Source organism: Gadus chalcogrammus, chromosome 13, assembly GCF_026213295.1.
Source record: "Gadus chalcogrammus isolate NIFS_2021 chromosome 13, NIFS_Gcha_1.0, whole genome shotgun sequence".
NCBI classification, from domain to species: domain Eukaryota; kingdom Metazoa; phylum Chordata; class Actinopteri; order Gadiformes; family Gadidae; genus Gadus; species Gadus chalcogrammus.
In genome coordinates, this window is record NC_079424.1 from 16055358 (window position 1) to 16072060 (window position 16703).

At 45.4% G+C, this 16703-nt stretch overlaps 1 protein-coding gene across 5 annotated transcripts in view; it reads left to right on the forward strand.

The window, feature by feature from the left end:
* Positions 1 to 16703, forward strand: part of itpr1b (inositol 1,4,5-trisphosphate receptor, type 1b) — a 95157-nt gene that overhangs the window by 5923 nt on the left and 72531 nt on the right. For 3 of the 5 annotated variants that reach the window (XM_056605398.1, XM_056605399.1, XM_056605401.1), the window contains exons 4-17: positions 3128 to 3243; positions 4989 to 5075; positions 6339 to 6497; positions 7429 to 7527; positions 8581 to 8664; positions 9065 to 9211; positions 9675 to 9770; positions 11222 to 11266; positions 11411 to 11440; positions 12260 to 12414; positions 14617 to 14716; positions 14945 to 15105; positions 15420 to 15561; positions 15777 to 15935. In XM_056605398.1, coding sequence (XP_056461373.1) covers positions 3128 to 3243; positions 4989 to 5075; positions 6339 to 6497; positions 7429 to 7527; positions 8581 to 8664; positions 9065 to 9211; positions 9675 to 9770; positions 11222 to 11266; positions 11411 to 11440; positions 12260 to 12414; positions 14617 to 14716; positions 14945 to 15105; positions 15420 to 15561; positions 15777 to 15935 — 1580 coding nt within the window. The remainder of the gene's footprint in view (positions 1 to 3127; positions 3244 to 4988; positions 5076 to 6338; positions 6498 to 7428; positions 7528 to 8580; positions 8665 to 9064; positions 9212 to 9674; positions 9771 to 11221; positions 11267 to 11410; positions 11441 to 12259; positions 12415 to 14616; positions 14717 to 14944; positions 15106 to 15419; positions 15562 to 15776; positions 15936 to 16703) is intronic. The other 2 variants (XM_056605400.1, XM_056605402.1) reach the window with 1 other exon arrangement.

A 16703-nucleotide genomic window follows, 5' to 3' on the forward strand; every position in this document is an offset into this window, starting at 1 on the left:
ACAAAAACAGACGAAACTGTGAGGAAAAATGGCATCCGATCCTACATCACAACAAAACTGTTATGTGGGCGTTAAGTCTTTGACCTTGAATTGAGTGGGATTCCTAAGGACACAATACAGCGAATCATGCTATCATCAGTTGTTTTGATATGATTGAAGTCCACAACTGCAGAAATATTCTATATATGTATATATATATATATATATATATATATATATATATATATATATATAATATATCTATCTCTCTCTCTTAGTAGGAGCCCTGGTCCACAAACCTGTTTTTCTTTGTGCAGAAATGCGCTGGGACACATTGGGATGAAGTGTTGAAAAAAAAAACAGCTGCATCTCTGTGCTTTGTTTACGGTTTCCATGACAACTAGCTATTCTAGCTCTTAGCTCAACATGATAGCTATAACTTCTTGTTATACATCCATGAATGATGAGCAGCGTATGCCTACGCCAACATTACAGTATGGAGCAACTGCCTGTAGACCAGGGCTATTCAAACTCCTCAACAAGTGGGCCGAAAAGGAAAACCACTGGGGGTTCATGGGCCACACAGAGTAAAACTATGTGAATGAATCGCTACAAATAAATCGTACTTAAAGTAGTGTTAACTTAATATATATAGTACTACTACATGGAATAAACTTGTCAGACGCATTCCTTCCGTCTTCACTTTTAATTGTATCATTGTAAAAGATTTTGTTCTCACATATTTTGGACACGTATTTAGAATTCAACAATGTTGTTTGAATCATCACAAAACAGAACTACAGTATATGAGACATTTTGAGTCAGTGAGAAAGATTGCACTGCCTTGTTTGCCTAGTTTGGCTCATCCTGAGACACTCATGCAGCTTTTCATAGGTCATGGAGCAACGTGCCCTTGTTCTGATGGCATTCATATAAGAAAAGCTAATAAGTGATGCCAGTTCCTGATTGTGGGGTACTGATACTGGCTAGTATCACCGGCTACACACAGAAACCAGATTTGCATGCAACTATGTTTCTCCTTTATTTTATTTATTTTTTGCATGCAACCTCTTGCGGGCCAGAAAAAAATTAAGAGGGGCCGCATTTGGCCCACGGGCCGCTAGTTGAATAGGCCTGCTGTAGACTATGAGGGTTCGAAAAAAACTATTCTCTCCTGAAATTGAATGTTAGTTAAGACAGTTGACGTAGTCTGTGATTTTGGGTAGCACTGTTCTGAAAGTTCAGAGATTTTCAACCTGAGGCACACTTGCGGCCTCAGGTTGAGGCCGCAATTTATTACAGAAACGCTAGATTCATCAAGCCTGTAATTTTACCACCAATTATCTATCAATCATGTTCATCCCTTTTAATAGTTTATACAATATATAGCCAGTGTCACCGGAGGTCATTTAGTGTCTTTATGAGACCCACTGGTGGCTATCATCATTAGCAACCACTAGAAAGTGTGCAATGGAGCTAACACTAAGACTGAGGAGTATTTATAGCGCTCCTAAGCTAGTTAAAAGGCCAGCCTTCAGGGAGCTTTAGCACAACATTTTAGACCTCATCGTAGCACTAGTCTCTGAGCAACCGTCTGGGTCAAAGTGTGTGTGTGTGTGTGTGTGTGTGTGTGTGTGTGTGTGTGTGTGTGTGTGTGTGTGTGTGTGTGTGTGTGTGTGTGTGTGTGTGTGTGTGTGTGTGTGTGTGTGTGTGTGTGTGTGTGTGTGGGATTGAAGTCATTGGCAGGATTGTCGTCAAACAAGGCCCATGCGGCCGTCTCCTTAACATCTTCGTGGTACTTGCTTGGGAAGAAAATGTTGCCCTCTTTAGAGTGTTTGACCTATCGACACACAAATCCTGTGTGTTGGATGATTAGAGGGCATCTCAGAGGAAATAACCCACTTGACAGTTCATTATTATCTCTTACCGGACATTGTATCATCGTACGGTGTCATGGTGAATCAGGCAGAGCAAATCAAATTAACACATTGTCTGTGTCAGTGAAGCTCTGGCCGATTTAGATATGAAAGGGTTAAATATAAATATTTATGTGTTAGGGTTAGCCAAATATATGTATTTACTTAAACATCATACACCACAATCATAAGCTATAACCTTATCGTAACGACCATAAGGATTGACACGCAGGTGATGTAATATCGCTGTAGAATTGTGTTATTATTATTAACCAGCAAACGTTATGTTCTTTCATGACAACATAAAGTATGAATGATGAAAATGCATAGATATGTTCCATGTTCTATGCAATTTATAGCCATGTTCTGAAAACGAACCGTGATTGCCCCAGCGTGACTAGCCTACATTTGTAGCATGGCACAGCCTAACCCCTCCGCCACAGCCACAAACAACCCACTTCTGTTTCTAGTTTGTCCTGGATATCCTAGTTTATCCTTGCCCTGATTATAGGCTGACCCCTGAGGCCTCTTCTCCCACTGCCCTATATTCCGATTTTAGCCACTCCCTTTCCATGCTTTACTTTGTCCAATTTCCCTCCATTTCACTTCCCTACCTGGCGCTCCCCCCCCCCCTCCCCAGACAGCTAGCTACATCAGCAGCATTAGCTGGTTTTCCAGTGGAACCCGCCAGAGCGGCTATTCTTAGCCCTGTCAAAACTCATTAGGTCTCCAGTTGAGTTCCTGTGAAGGATGTGTTGTGAGTGTGTTGCGCACAGTTCACACCGATAGGTTGACGTGCGTGCAATGTGTTCCCAGGTCTTTCCATCATATTCACTGAGGATGGCCGTTTGGATCGATTAGCACCATTACCTTAATGATGGTGGTGCTAATGAGCGGGGTAGCTGGGGGATAATTCTGGTGTTGTAGTCTGTCAGCGGTGATCTGTCACGATGACGGTACGGGGTCAACGTTCGTGGATGAAGAATTATATTTTGGCTTAAACTTTCCAGTGTGAGTTCTGAAAGAGTGCTGCTTGTGAGTGTTTTTATTAAAAAAAAAAAAAAAAAAAAAAAGCTAAAACACCCAAAGCGTGAATTGGCAACCAGGGCATGGAGGGGTAGAATCCAAAACCCATTTTATCAAAGTATGGGTTAAAGAACATAGTTACTCTCATCTTACCTGAACAATCACCTCCTTGTTCTTCTCTCTCCCTTCCTCCCTTTCTCCCCCAGACTGCCTGTTCAAACTGTGTCCTATGAATAGATACTCGGCACAGAAGCAGTTCTGGAAGGCGGCGAAGCCGGGCGGCAACAGCACCACAGACACCGTGCTCCTCAACAAACTCCACGTACGTGTGTGTCTTCAGCACACTTCTGTAGTCAGCGTGCGCCTTCATTGTGTGTACCTGTGTGCACAGCACAGGATGTGAATAACTTACATTTTTCATGGTTCGAATAATCAGTGGGTGGTATGAACGAATAATCGATTATTCGATGTGTGCCGACATTCACAAAGGCAGCCATGGATCATCAGAAACAACTACGTAGTTCCAGTCAAATCATTCTGTTCAGCCTTCAAAACGCAAAACGCCGCATGCGGCCCGCATCCTCACTCAGTGTGGCCCGCATCCTCACTCAGTCAGGCCCGCACATAATAAAAAAAGAATTAAAAAAATAATAATAATAATAATAATAATAATTGATCGAGTTACAGAAAACTCTGTCAAGAAAGATGAGAAGTATTCATAGAATTCGAAGGCAAACCCATGCGTCTAGTTTGCTTAGAAGCGATATCAGTCATTAAAGATATCCACTTAAGTCGCCACTACAACTACTACAACTGCTTGTTGGGTTTGAGTTCATTGAGTTGTTGCACTTAATGGTGGGCCACTGTTTTTCAGTTTTTGACTTCATTGAGTGATGATGTATGTGAGCCCTTTGCACTGATAAAAATACTGACCATTCATGTGGCTGTTTGAGCATGGAAAACATGAAATGAATGTATGTTGGTTCAATTAACATACCGTACATAGGTTATGATTCTGGATGATTTTTTAGGTAGTGGCCATCCCCAAAATGCACCAGAATACAGGAAATCATATCTACCAAATTCAAAATTGTGTAGCTTAGCTTCTCTCAGCTCACGTTTAGTTGAAGTGTGCAGTCATGTGGCCCTCCGATGGTTATGATGAAAAATGTGGCCCTCTTTATCATGAAAGATGCCCATCCCTGCTGTAGACCATATAGTATTTGTGGTATAAAGGCTGGGACGAATTTCAAATTATAAATATGTGCACTTTATGTTGAAAGTACAGACAGTCGCGATTCCCATTGAAACGAATGGCGCGGTGAATGGGTCTTCCAAACGAGAGCTGGTCAATTGTGAAAAACGAATTAAACTGTAATCCGACACCGCGGTTATATGCTATAGACCCTAGAGTATCTCAGGAATCTTACTGGAGGGTAATGATTGTTCCAGCTATTAGTCAAACCCTCAGGCGCTACCAGGGATCAAAGTTATGGCTTGTGAAAAACTTTATATTTGGATTGTAAAACGCATGAAAATATAAATGGATGAATTTATTTTCTTTGGCAAGTGACCATGGTATACGGGGGATAATGCCCTTCGAGGTGTCCATTATCAGGAATTAGTGCCACAGAACCAACATTTCTGCAAAAAATTTGAACGGTCCAAATGTTAAAAATCGGCTTTGACCCTCGGGAACGAATAATCGAATAATCAAATATTCTGGAACCATCCTTAACGTTCAGTAGAATGCAGTGATTGTGCGAAATGTGCAAGTTTCGTGTTCCCTCTGCACAGCATCCAGGCTTGTGCACACCAAAGTGTCACCTACAAGAGAGTTGTTGTTCTAGTATTTCGGGATGTCCCTTAGGCCTGAGGGATATTTCCGTGTCCTTGTTGTCGGTCTGCCATGATTAATACATCACTGTTCTATAAATATAGTACTCCTGTATAGTCTGACATCCGCCTAACTGAGCGTGTGTACTCCAAATTATGATGCTCAATTGCTTTGAACTCCCTCTGGTAACTGTCATGATAATAGTTTCTTTCTCCTCTCCTGTGCTCCAGCACGCTGCAGACTTGGAGAAGAAACAGAACGAGTCAGAGAACCGCAAGCTGCTGGGGTCTGTCATTCAGTATGGCAACGTCATCCAGGTACTCTGTCTGTCCGTCTGGCTCTCTGTCTGTCCGTCTTTATTGGCTTGTAAAATGAACATTAATGAATAAATACAATTTATTACAGTGCAAAACATGACGTGATGGTGAGGGACCACACGCACACACACACACACACACACACACACACACACACACACACACACACACACACACACACACACACACACACACACACACACACACACACACACACACACACACACACACACACACACACACACACACACAAAGCCCGCTTTGATGAGGTCTGGAGGCGATTTCTTGTATCGTCCAAATGTTTTAAATAATTGTTCCAGAAACAGACGTCCATAAAAGAGTTATAAGGATTTATCGCTCCCTCTCGAATACATGGTACATTTGACCAGGAGAATAGTTTCGCTCACCGGTGTCAGCGAGATTAGCTGTTCAGTGTTTGCTACCAATGATGGTCATGGTGAAAGGTGGATGATGACAGTATCTGACCAGCTTTACACTACAGACACATTCTGTTTAATGAACTCTTATTCCATAGGTGTCCCTGTGCCACTGGACTGTAAATGTTTAAAATGTACAGAAATAATGCATTCATTATTTGTCTATTTTTTTATTAAACTTTATGGGCTATGAGTCCCCACCTTAATTCATTGGGAAATAAACAAGCATAGATGATTGATATTACATTACATTATCTATTTTTAAATATCTGCTTGAATTTTAGGTTAATCTTCAAGTAAAAGTATCTTCTGACAGTGTGGAAAGTAATGTTTCAGTTGTTTACAGGGCCGATGTTCTGCTGGTCACGTAAGGCCAGTCTTAAGTTAGTAGTTAAGGCATTTGAATGACTGGGGGGGGGGGGGGGGGAAGATGGGGACCGTTTATTTAAGGAGCTATGGTCATGAAATAACATTCCTGCTCCAGGCATTTCTTGAGACTTTTCAAGCATGTTATTCTGAAAAAAATGCCAATGATGTTTCAAAAGAGCAGTTTCCCATGGGTACGTTCATTTGTCGTTCAACCTTACACCAACGTTTTCCCTCTATGGGAATAAAGTAAAACATCTCACATTCATCAACATTAAATTGAAATGTGTCATAACAATTTCAATGTTTCCTCTTTATGTTTACATTTTTTTGGTTTATTTTTTTCCTTTCTCCTGCCCTTTCAACCCGAATTTCCTAACCTTTCCTTTTTACTTAATTTTCCCTTTCCTTCTCCTCTTCTCTTCTCTCCTCTTTTCTCCTCTCCTCTCCTCCACCACAGCTGTTACACTTGAAGAGCAACAAGTACCTGACCGTGAACAAGCGTCTGCCAGCGCTGCTGGAGAAGAACGCCATGAGAGTGACTCTGGACTCGGCCGGCAACGAGGGCTCCTGGTTCTACATCCAGCCCTTCTACAAGCTGCGCTCCCTGGGGGACAGCGTGAGTGGAAAGGCCCCCTCGGGACTGTTTCTCCAGAGATTATGGAGCTCTGGCATCACGAGTGAAGCCCTCCTTCCTTGCCCACTCTCTGTACTGTTTGTTTCGTTTCTTGCAGGATAAGGGGGAAGGATAGGTCTAGGGGTTAGGGTCGAGGGTGTATGTTTGTTACCAAGCCAAAAGGTTAAAAACAAAAATGTCAGCAAGTCTATCTCTAAGCATCCTCGAGTCAAATGCTTAACCCCTACCCGCTGACGGTGAATAATGTAGACACAGTTTTCTTAAGGAGCAGGTAGACGGGTTCGGCCATCTTGCAGGATGCATGCAGTACCTTGACTAGGTGGTTCAGCAAGAAAATACAGCTAACCTTGTGTCGCTCCAGCCAGTTGAGCTACTTTTGGCTCTCGGCTTAATGAGTCATTGTTAAATGGAGTGTGGATAGTGACGAATAATTAGAGGAACGTTTTTAACGCCCTTTACAGCCCTGGGGTTTCCAAGCTCCAGTGCTCTAAACGGACCCTGCAGCGTGCATCTGTTGTGTCTCCCAATAACGACAAATAATTTCTGGATGTCTCTGAGCAACTTACAGGTGTGTTTGTGCGCGCCCTGCTTCACAGAATTGGTTATTAAATAATAAAACAGACTGAAAACACAAACACACTCATTCACAATCCAAATGCTTGATAAGACTAAAGTGATGAATGTAATCATGATCTTAAAAGATGAAATGCCTATTTTTCCTTCATCAGGACAGGGTTAAAAATCGCTCAAAATAGACAGATCTAATGATACAGCACAGCGCTCACACCAGAGAGAGTGAAGGAGAGAGAGAGAGAGAGAGAGAATGTGCGTATTGTTCCTATTTGAGGCCGCTCTGTCGTGTTGTTGACGTGCGGGCCGGGGGGTGTTGTTGTTTATGTGTTATGATCTGCAGGTGGTGATCGGAGATAAGGTGGTCCTCAACCCTGTGAACGCTGGGCAACCCCTGCACGCCAGCAGCCACCAGCTGGTGGATAACCCAGGATGCAATGAGGTAGAGCAGCCCGGGCCAATCTGAATCTGGACCCGCATGGATGTTCTCGGTTTATTTGTAGAGCTTCTTCTTCCATCTACTGTCTACTAAAATGACCTGGACACATCTGTAGTCATTGCTGATCAATAGGGATTTTAATGTTATCATTAAAATATAAGTAATACAAAAAAAGAATTGTACAGCCCTTAATCCCAGTTGAGCCTCAAAGGGCTATACAGGGCATATATTTACGACAGCCCCTAACCCTAGCTCACCAAAAGAAAAGAAAAACTCCCTCTATTAACAAGGAAGACATTTTGAGAAGGAACGCAGAGTTGGGGATCGCTCCTTCCAGAGATGGCTGGGAAAGCAATGGGTGCCACATAGTAGTATTACGAGCAAAATCACATCCTATACCAGCTAGGTATATTATTGTTTGCAAGAATCTTACTATTGACACTCCCAAAACTCCTCCTACTGACGGCTACCAGCCAGTCGAGCTATGCTGGTTTGAGTCACATAGTTGCACAGCCAGTTTGAGTGGACAGAACATGTTATTGAGGGTTTTCTTTCATTCTGAGAGTCTCCCGCCTTCTAACAGGGAAGGGTGCAATCTTACACATTGCGACTTTAACAATAGATTCTGTTCAGAGAAAACGAGTCCTGTACAAGTATTTTGATCCCTTGGAGAAAATGTTCACCTGCTGATCCCAACCTTTACAAAGGAAGGAGATAAACCCCCTTATAACCTAACATTCAAAAGATGGACAGAAAGTTGGGACAAATATGCTTCTAATGCTGAAGAGGAGTGCAGTAGGTGCCATGTGGGAAGACATGAAATGAAAGATGAATGAATATGAGGGATAAATATCCACACAGAAATCCACCTAGAAACTTTTCGAAAGATTAGATTTGACATCATCCACCCTAGAGAAACCTTTATGAACCTATCTTTTTGGGGTTGGTTTCGTGGTTATCAAACATAAGCAAGCTTGGATTTGTACTGATTTGTTTATTTAAATGATCCCCAAAAGAGAGAAAGATCTCGATCTCACCGCTGTCCTCCCCCTGCAGGTGAACTCGGTGAACTGCAACACCAGCTGGAAAGTGACGCTCTTCATGAAGTGGAGTGACAATAAGGAGACCATCCTGAAAGGGGTGAATAACTCATACAATACTATTCTTTAAATGCATGAATATGTGGTTCCAAATAATCTCAAATCTCATATTATGGTAATACTTAAAGTGTATCTTTCTTATCCTATTGTATTGTTGAATTTAATCTACATTACAGTCCAATAATGTACTAAGAATGCAATTGTTTAGAGCTACCCCTCTACTGTGTGTTTGATGAATATAGCTCCTGATACTTGAATGAACACTAAGTTTTAAAAAGTCATCATAAACATGTCATGTGTTAATGACTGTGTGTGTGTGTGTGTGTGTGTGTGTGTGTGTGTGTGTGTGTGTGTGTGTGTGTGTGTGTGTGTGTGTGTGTGTGTGTGTGTGTGTGTGTGTGTGTGTGTGTGTGTGTGTGTGTGTGTGTGTGGTGTTGCAGGGCGACGTGGTGCGGATGTTCCATGCGGAGCAGGAGAAGTTCCTGACGTGTGACGACCACAGGAAGAAGCAGCACGTTTTCCTCAGGACCACCGGCCGCCAGTCAGCCACCTCCGCCACCAGCAGCAAAGCACTCTGGGAGATCGAGGTCTGACGTTGTTAGCACCCTGTGCTAATAATGCTAATCAATGACACAAAGGCATTATTTAAATGGCGATATTTAACTCTCCCCACCTCTGTCACTCAATCCCTTATTCGTTACAATTCTATACCTCGTTAATGATTTAATATGACGTTATGATAGTTTTTGAAGTTTTACTGTGACCTTTGTGTTGTCATTTTGACTTTTTCGCCGGGTGTCCATCCTTTCAGTTTATTGTTGTTATTATTATCATAGTTCTTTAAAGTGAATGATGGACCTGAGCGCTTTCTGACTAGCCGGTTGGTACGGGGTTAGGTTCTCGAGGCCCTCAGCCTAACCTGATGTCATCCTCAGGGCCAAACGCCCCAACAGCATGCTGCTTAGTGACACATGCCCGTATCTACTGGAACAGTGTCCGAATGAGGGAGTAGTCATTGTGACACCTTTATACCCCTCTCTTCTGCATCAGGTGGTCCACCACGACCCGTGCCGCGGGGGGGCGGGCTACTGGAACAGCCTGTTCAGGTTCAAACACCTGGCCACCGGCTGCTACATGGCTGCAGAGGTGGGTGAAGTGTGTGTGTGTGTGTGGTGTTTCCCTCCACTGTCAGGGTCCATTGCCTGGTTGGTGGTGGGGGGTGGGGGGGGTTGACCTTCAGCCAAAAGGGACTGGTGGTTTGCTGTCCTAGCTCCGCAATGGGGGAAAGAGTTTGATCGAGACGACCATACAACAGAAGCCCACCGCATCCTCGGAGGCAGACTGGGACCTCATCCCTTCAGGCCGCATCACAACACATTCTCACTCTCTTGTTCCTCATTAGACACATTTGAGGCAATCCGCTTATTCGATTAACTAAATGTAATCTCATGATTCTCGCATTTCTGATGGGTGTTTCATGGTTGAATGCACTTATTGTAAGTTGCTTAGGATATAAGTGGCTGAACAAATGTTATGCAATGTGATGTACTGGGCTAAATAACCAAATGGCTGCAGTCCGAACAATAAGGCTTGATGACCTGTCTCTGACTTCACTATCTAACCCCTACCTTCTCTTAAGTGCTCTGTCTCTGTATTCACTATCTAAGCCCTACCTGTTCCTTAGTACTCTATATCGGTATTTACTATCCAACCACTACCCGCTCCTTAGTGTTCTGTCTCTGTATTTACTATCTACCGGTACCTTCTCCTAAGGGTGCACTCACACTAGGCCATCTGGCCGTGGCCGTTGGCCATCGCAACTGTGGCCTGGCCACGGTAGGCTCTTGTACATACGTCATCACGTCGTAACACGTCATCACCAAGCGTCCGCTGCATGGACCATAATAAAGTCTGCCGCCAGTCAGAGTTTTAACAACAATGGACAACAACACAGAGAACACAGTTCGCACTTTGCTGAGTCTGTTGCTTATTTGGAGCCGTTCTCAGATAGAGCCCACTCTCACTGTTGTTTTTTTCGAGAATGCATGACGCCATGTTTACCGTTTAATGAGAAAGAAGGCTCGTCGCCTTTATTATGTCCATGGTCGTCGCATGGACTATACGTCATCCAGCTCAGGTTGCGTAGCCATGCGTGTGCGCGTGTTGGCTCATTAGCATCTGTACCGTGGCGGCCCGTACCATAGCAGCACACCTCTCCCAAGTGGCCAAGTTGGCCTGGCCTGGCCAGACTGGCCACACTCACACTGGCAGATTTGAGCACGGTTAGGTGTGAAAACGGCCACGGCCACGGCCAGATGGCCTAGTGTGAGTGCACCCTTAATGACGTGTATCTGAATCCACTGTAAGTCAGTTGGATAAATGTGTATTAAGAAAGTCTAAATGGTTAATGACTGCTATCTATTTCGTTATCAATTCCAGCTGTTACATGAACATTATGTTCTCAAACGGTTAGATGATGTCAATAATTTGATAGCACAATGCTAACTAAATGGCTCTGTATTACATAGCGTTTACAGAGCAGAGAATGGGGATAGAGGTGGGGACACAATTCAAGCGATGGGTCTTTTTTTACTCAGGTGAACCCAGACTTTGAGGAGGAGCCTGCCGAGCAGAGGTCCTCAGTAAGTCCACCTCCTCTCTTCTCCAGACCCGCATGGTACCCCATGTTACCCCATGTTCCTCTATGTTCCTCTATGTTCCTCTTTGTCTCGTTACCATGGTGCTTTCTAACTGGGTCTTCACTGGGTCTTTCTGTTCCCTCTCAGGTGGCGGACTTTACACCTTTTAACTTCCAGGTACTGTCCATCATTATGTGGTGTCACTAACAGTGTTGTCAAGCCTTGTCTTTTTATCGTTCGGCCTGTCATCTCTGTCCTGTTTTGGGCTTTCTGCCTCTGCTGTTTCCAAGTGTTCCTTATTTTTCCACATTGTTCGATATATTTATTTGAATTCTGCATGGGTCTTAAATTGACCTTCTTTACCTAATCCGATTGAGTTGCAACGGATGCTGTGACAGTAGTTGGCCACAAGATGACTCTTTTGAAGCATGTGCCTTAGAAACCACCACCAGATGGCAGTGTTGTACAGACCATCGGAAGGCTCTATCCATTCTACTGGAAGGTGCAGAGCAGGGGTGTTCATTTAGATTAAGGGGGCTACTATTGTTAAATTAATTGTAATCAAGGGCTTGGTCATTTTCCACTGTTTCTCAAGGCTAATTTTGGGTCAGTATGATACGCCTGTTAAATGAGATGATCGACAGAATTGAGGGTGTTGCGATAATTATACGCTGATCAGTTCAATAACCTTTTCAACTCCAATTACCTTTTTAAGAGTCATTGAAGGAGAACTCATAATCAAATGTGTCGTCAAGGGACTGGACTGATTGAATATGCATAGTATAACAGCAAACATACGTATATTAACACAACAACATACGTATATATTTGACAATCTAAAAATTATTATTATGATTCCCCTATTTGTTTTTTTTATATGTGAAGATGGAATGAGTTGTCGGGGCCTTGAGGAAGTGTCCCAGGGCCCAGGTCCGGCTCAGTTTATATCAGTTCTGATCAGTCACACCTTCAGCCTGGTTCTGTTTGGATGTCTAGCTGGACACGGATCACGAGGCCCTGCGTGCCCGTCTCCGGGCGCCCCAGGGGAAGGTGATGTACACGCTGGTGCCCGTCCCCGATGGCATGGAGATCTCCTCCATCTTCGAGCTGGACCCCACCACCCTGAGGGGAGGGGACTCCATGGTGCCCAGGTGTGAGCCCCCCCCCAGCCCGCACATGCAAGGAAACACACACATAACCACGACACATGCACACGCACACACACACGCACACGCATGCATGCATGCATGCACGCACACACACAGACACACACACACACGCTAGTTTGTAGGTATGAGGCCGTCATGCATGAGTCCTGCTGGCCCTCGTGACATCTCTGAAAGAGTGTCATGGTGGGGATACCTCACTGGACTTGAGAGTTGTTTCTAGAAGTAGTCATCCAACGAGCTCTGTCCTGACCCTTCACTCTGTTTACTGCTAATTTGTTCTTGTATTTAGGCTTCAATATGTCCCCGTCATGCGTGTCAGTGTATGTGTGCATTTTCACGGTATACAAAGCTAATTTCATTATGGAATCATTAACCAGGGCAACGATTGTTTGCAAAAGTATAAAAATGTATAATTGTGGTCAGTTTATGACATTCAATGAAGAAATTTCCCCATACCCACAACAGCACTGCTATAGACGGTTTATGTGTGAGAACGTGCGGAAATATGCTGACATCAAACAAAAGATTGTGCATTCATTTATAAGGCACTAAACCAGAAGTGCAAAAGAGGAATCGATCTTGAAGGAAGAGATCAATAACCCAAACCCATATCGCACACGCACACGCATACGGCGTGTGCGTGTGCCCACGGGTGCTTTGTTGTGTGCGAGTTGCCGCCTGCTCCTGCACCTGGCCTCCCTCTCCGGGGTGGATTTGTTTATCCTTCGCCGCTTCCTCTTCCCTTTATCGCATGAGCGGCATCACGTGTCGGAAAGGTTTTCTGAATTTCCCCCGTGCGCCATCAGATAAGAAGGACACGCCGCGCCTAAAGCCACCTATCGTGAGTGGGGCTCAGTCAGGTGACCCCTACCGCACGCATCCAGCCTCCGCCTCCGCCGCCGCCGCCGCCGCTGTTGTTTGGCGTCTCTGGCTTTGACACAACCCGAGGGAGGGACGGGGGGAGGGAGGGAGAGGGATAAGCCTTGCAGGCTTTGGGTTAACCATTATGTAACACCTGCCAAGAAAGTGAATGCGGTCCAGGCTGGGCAGGGTATAGGGACGGCACATGCACAGCATGAGGCCCGTGGATTAGGTGTAGTGGCCGTGGCTGGAGAGAGCGAGGGAGACAGCGACGACACCAGGGGCCACTAAGCTGTTGTTGCCAGGGTCTGCCGTTTGCGCTGAGTGACAGGTCATGAAGACACGAGTCCTTGCGGGATTATCGCCTCATGTTTAAAAACATCTTAGACGTCTTAGAGTTACAAGACCCACTTGACCATGACATAAACTTATAAATTAAAGATGCTTATTCAACTATGCAATTCATTTTATAACTGGGAAATAACATATCTTTAATAAATTGATCAATTAAAAAAATACACTTAAAATGTATAGATATATATTTATGTTGATTTTCGCTACATTAATATAGAAGGGATATCACAGTTGGCCTCCTACCCTCCCTGGCCACACACACACACACACACACACACACACACACACACACACACACACACACACACACACACACACTGTGGCAGCCCCGGTCGTCAGCGGCTGCGAACCCGAACCAAACGCTCGAGCACAGTTGCGCTGCAACGGTTTTATTACTGCAGCTCACAAAAGAAAGGGGAAATCATACAGCAACTCAAGTTCCTTCCACACTGGGGCAAAAAGGGTGAGGGGGTCTCCGGGTCCGGTCCGTCGGTGAGGCTCCCGCTCCCGGCCTCTCCCGCGACTGTCTCACTCGGCTCCCTCCCGGCACGAGCCCCATGGCTGAGAGAGACCCCTGAATGAGTGGAGCAGCAGGCTATTTAAGCTGCTTCTCCACCGGTTCCTCAGGTGCTCTTCATCTCCTTAATTGGCAACGGCCGGGTTGCCACACTCCTCCACCCTTTGTTGAAGCCTCGGGTGGCCTTTCGGAGCAGCGGCGGTCCGGCTCGTAGCATGGCTGCTTCTGCGGCCGGCGTGGCTCGTTTCGCGTCGTTGTCTGGCGCGGCCTCGTCCACCGCGGCCTCGTCCCCCAAGCTATTATTAATCCCAGCTGCCACTTACCATCACTCACGGTGTCCTATGGACAACGCATTAGCTTTATGACCAAGGTGTGAGAAATGAAAGCTTACAGAGTTCACTGTCGGGTCAACCCGTAACATGGCTCCATCACGTCCTGCCTCCACCCTCTAGGAGCTCGTACGTGAGGCTGAGGCACCTGTGCACCAACACGTGGGTGCACAGCACCAACAACCCCATCGACAAGGAGGAGGAGAAGCCTGTCATGTTACGGGTGAGTTGCACGTACGGTAGACCGGGATGTATAGTCCATGATGTACATTCCATGATGTATGATCCATGATGAGTAGTCCATGAAGTTTAATCCAAGATCGGTAGTCCACCATGTATACTCCTCGATCAATAGTCCGGGATGTATGTGTCAATAATCTCTGCATATACAGCCTGAATTTAAAGGGGTTATTGTGGAAGAAGTGAATGATCAATTGATAAACTGTTTCAGATTGGGACCTCGCCAGTGAAGGAGGATAAAGAGGCGTTTGCCATTGTGCCCGTGCCGCCCGCTGAAGTGCGTGATCTAGACTTCGCCAACGATGCCAGCAAAGTGTTGGCTTCTATTGCCGGGAAGCTGGAGAAGGGGACAATCACTCAGAATGAGAGGAGGTAGGTGCTGGGGCCTTGATGGAACAAGCACTAGGCATTTAAAACCATGGTGTATTCATTACAACTCGGATAGTAGACCTACAGTGTATTACCGTATAATGGCTATGGTCATGATGGGACTCATGATAATCATAGGTTTAATGGGACTGATGATGTTTGGTGTAATGAATCGAACGGGGTTATGATAATGGGAAATGATGGGTGTTATTGTAATGATGGGTATTGATAGGTATAGGTGTTAAGGATGATATACAGTATATGATGTGTGTAATGGTTATGACCACAAAGTAAGGAGTCTTTGTGTCTCTATCCAGGTTTGTGACCAAGCTGCTGGAGGACTTGGTGTTCTTCGTGGTGGACATCCCCAACAGCGGGCAGGACGTCCTGGAGATCATGGTGAACAAGCCCAACAGGGAGAGGCAGAAGCTCATGAGAGAGCAGAACATCCTCAAACAGGTCGGTCGAGTCATCTTCTTCCACAGCTCTTTCTTTCTCTTTTTTCCCCTCTCCAGATTGTAAAGTACCGTAGTCGTTTTTAAAAAGATTGTGACGAGGCAATGTCCGCCTATGTAATGAATGTCAAATATTTAATAAAAGATACTTGAAAGAGAGGTTGCACTCAAGGGGCCTGGTCTTTCATCTCTCCGTCTCCGTGGCCCTTCCCTCCGCAGATCTTCAAGCTCCTCCAGGCCCCGTTCACGGACAGCGGGGACGGCCCCATGCTGCGGCTGGAGGAGCTGGGGGACCAGAGGCACGCCCCCTTCAGGCACATCTGCCGGCTCTGCTACCGCGTTCTGCGCCACTCCCAGCAGGACTACCGCAAGAACCAGGTGAGGAGGGGGGCCCACACGGGGCCTTTACCCCCCCCCCCCCCCCCCCCCCCCCCGGCCCCCAACGGAAGGCTCCTCTGAACACCTGTCCTTACCCGTGGCATATTACCAATTATGAAATTGACTGACCAAGGGAAAATATTGTAGTAATATTCAGTAATACCCCCCCACACCCTGAGTTTTTGAGTTATAATCCTGTTGATATATTTTCAAAATAGTGACAACTGACGAAGGGCAAACGCTCTTCTAAACTTTAGTTCTAAATAGGGGCAATGATGTCGTGCAGCGTTCTCTGCACCATTACCCCTCTTGTCGAATATTTGCATAACTGATGAATATGCATATTGGGCCACGTCAGCATGACCTGAGCTGCCGCCACCCCTTCCCTCTTGAGGTAAACCTGCAGGCCTATTTGAAAGCATTTGCATACAGAGTCGCGGTTGGTTCAGCCTTCTTGCGGGGTCACACAGTCGCTCCTCCCACGTGCACCGTTTGAACTTGGAAGACACATAGCCTCCTCTAAAACGAGGCAAAAGTTTCTGCTGTAAGAGGATCGGTATTTAAAACCCCCTTTTACAGTCATACTTCCAAGAAGAGGTAACCATAAAAACATACCACATCCACGCCTCGGTGTGTGTCTTGTCATTCCATCGTGAGTAATATTTCAACAGCTCGTGCTGACGCAGAGAATATTATGGGAAAGGCAACATAAGTCGCCCACGAGATCTGTCACCAAAGTCACGTTCCGGTGACATATCCTAGTCGCCT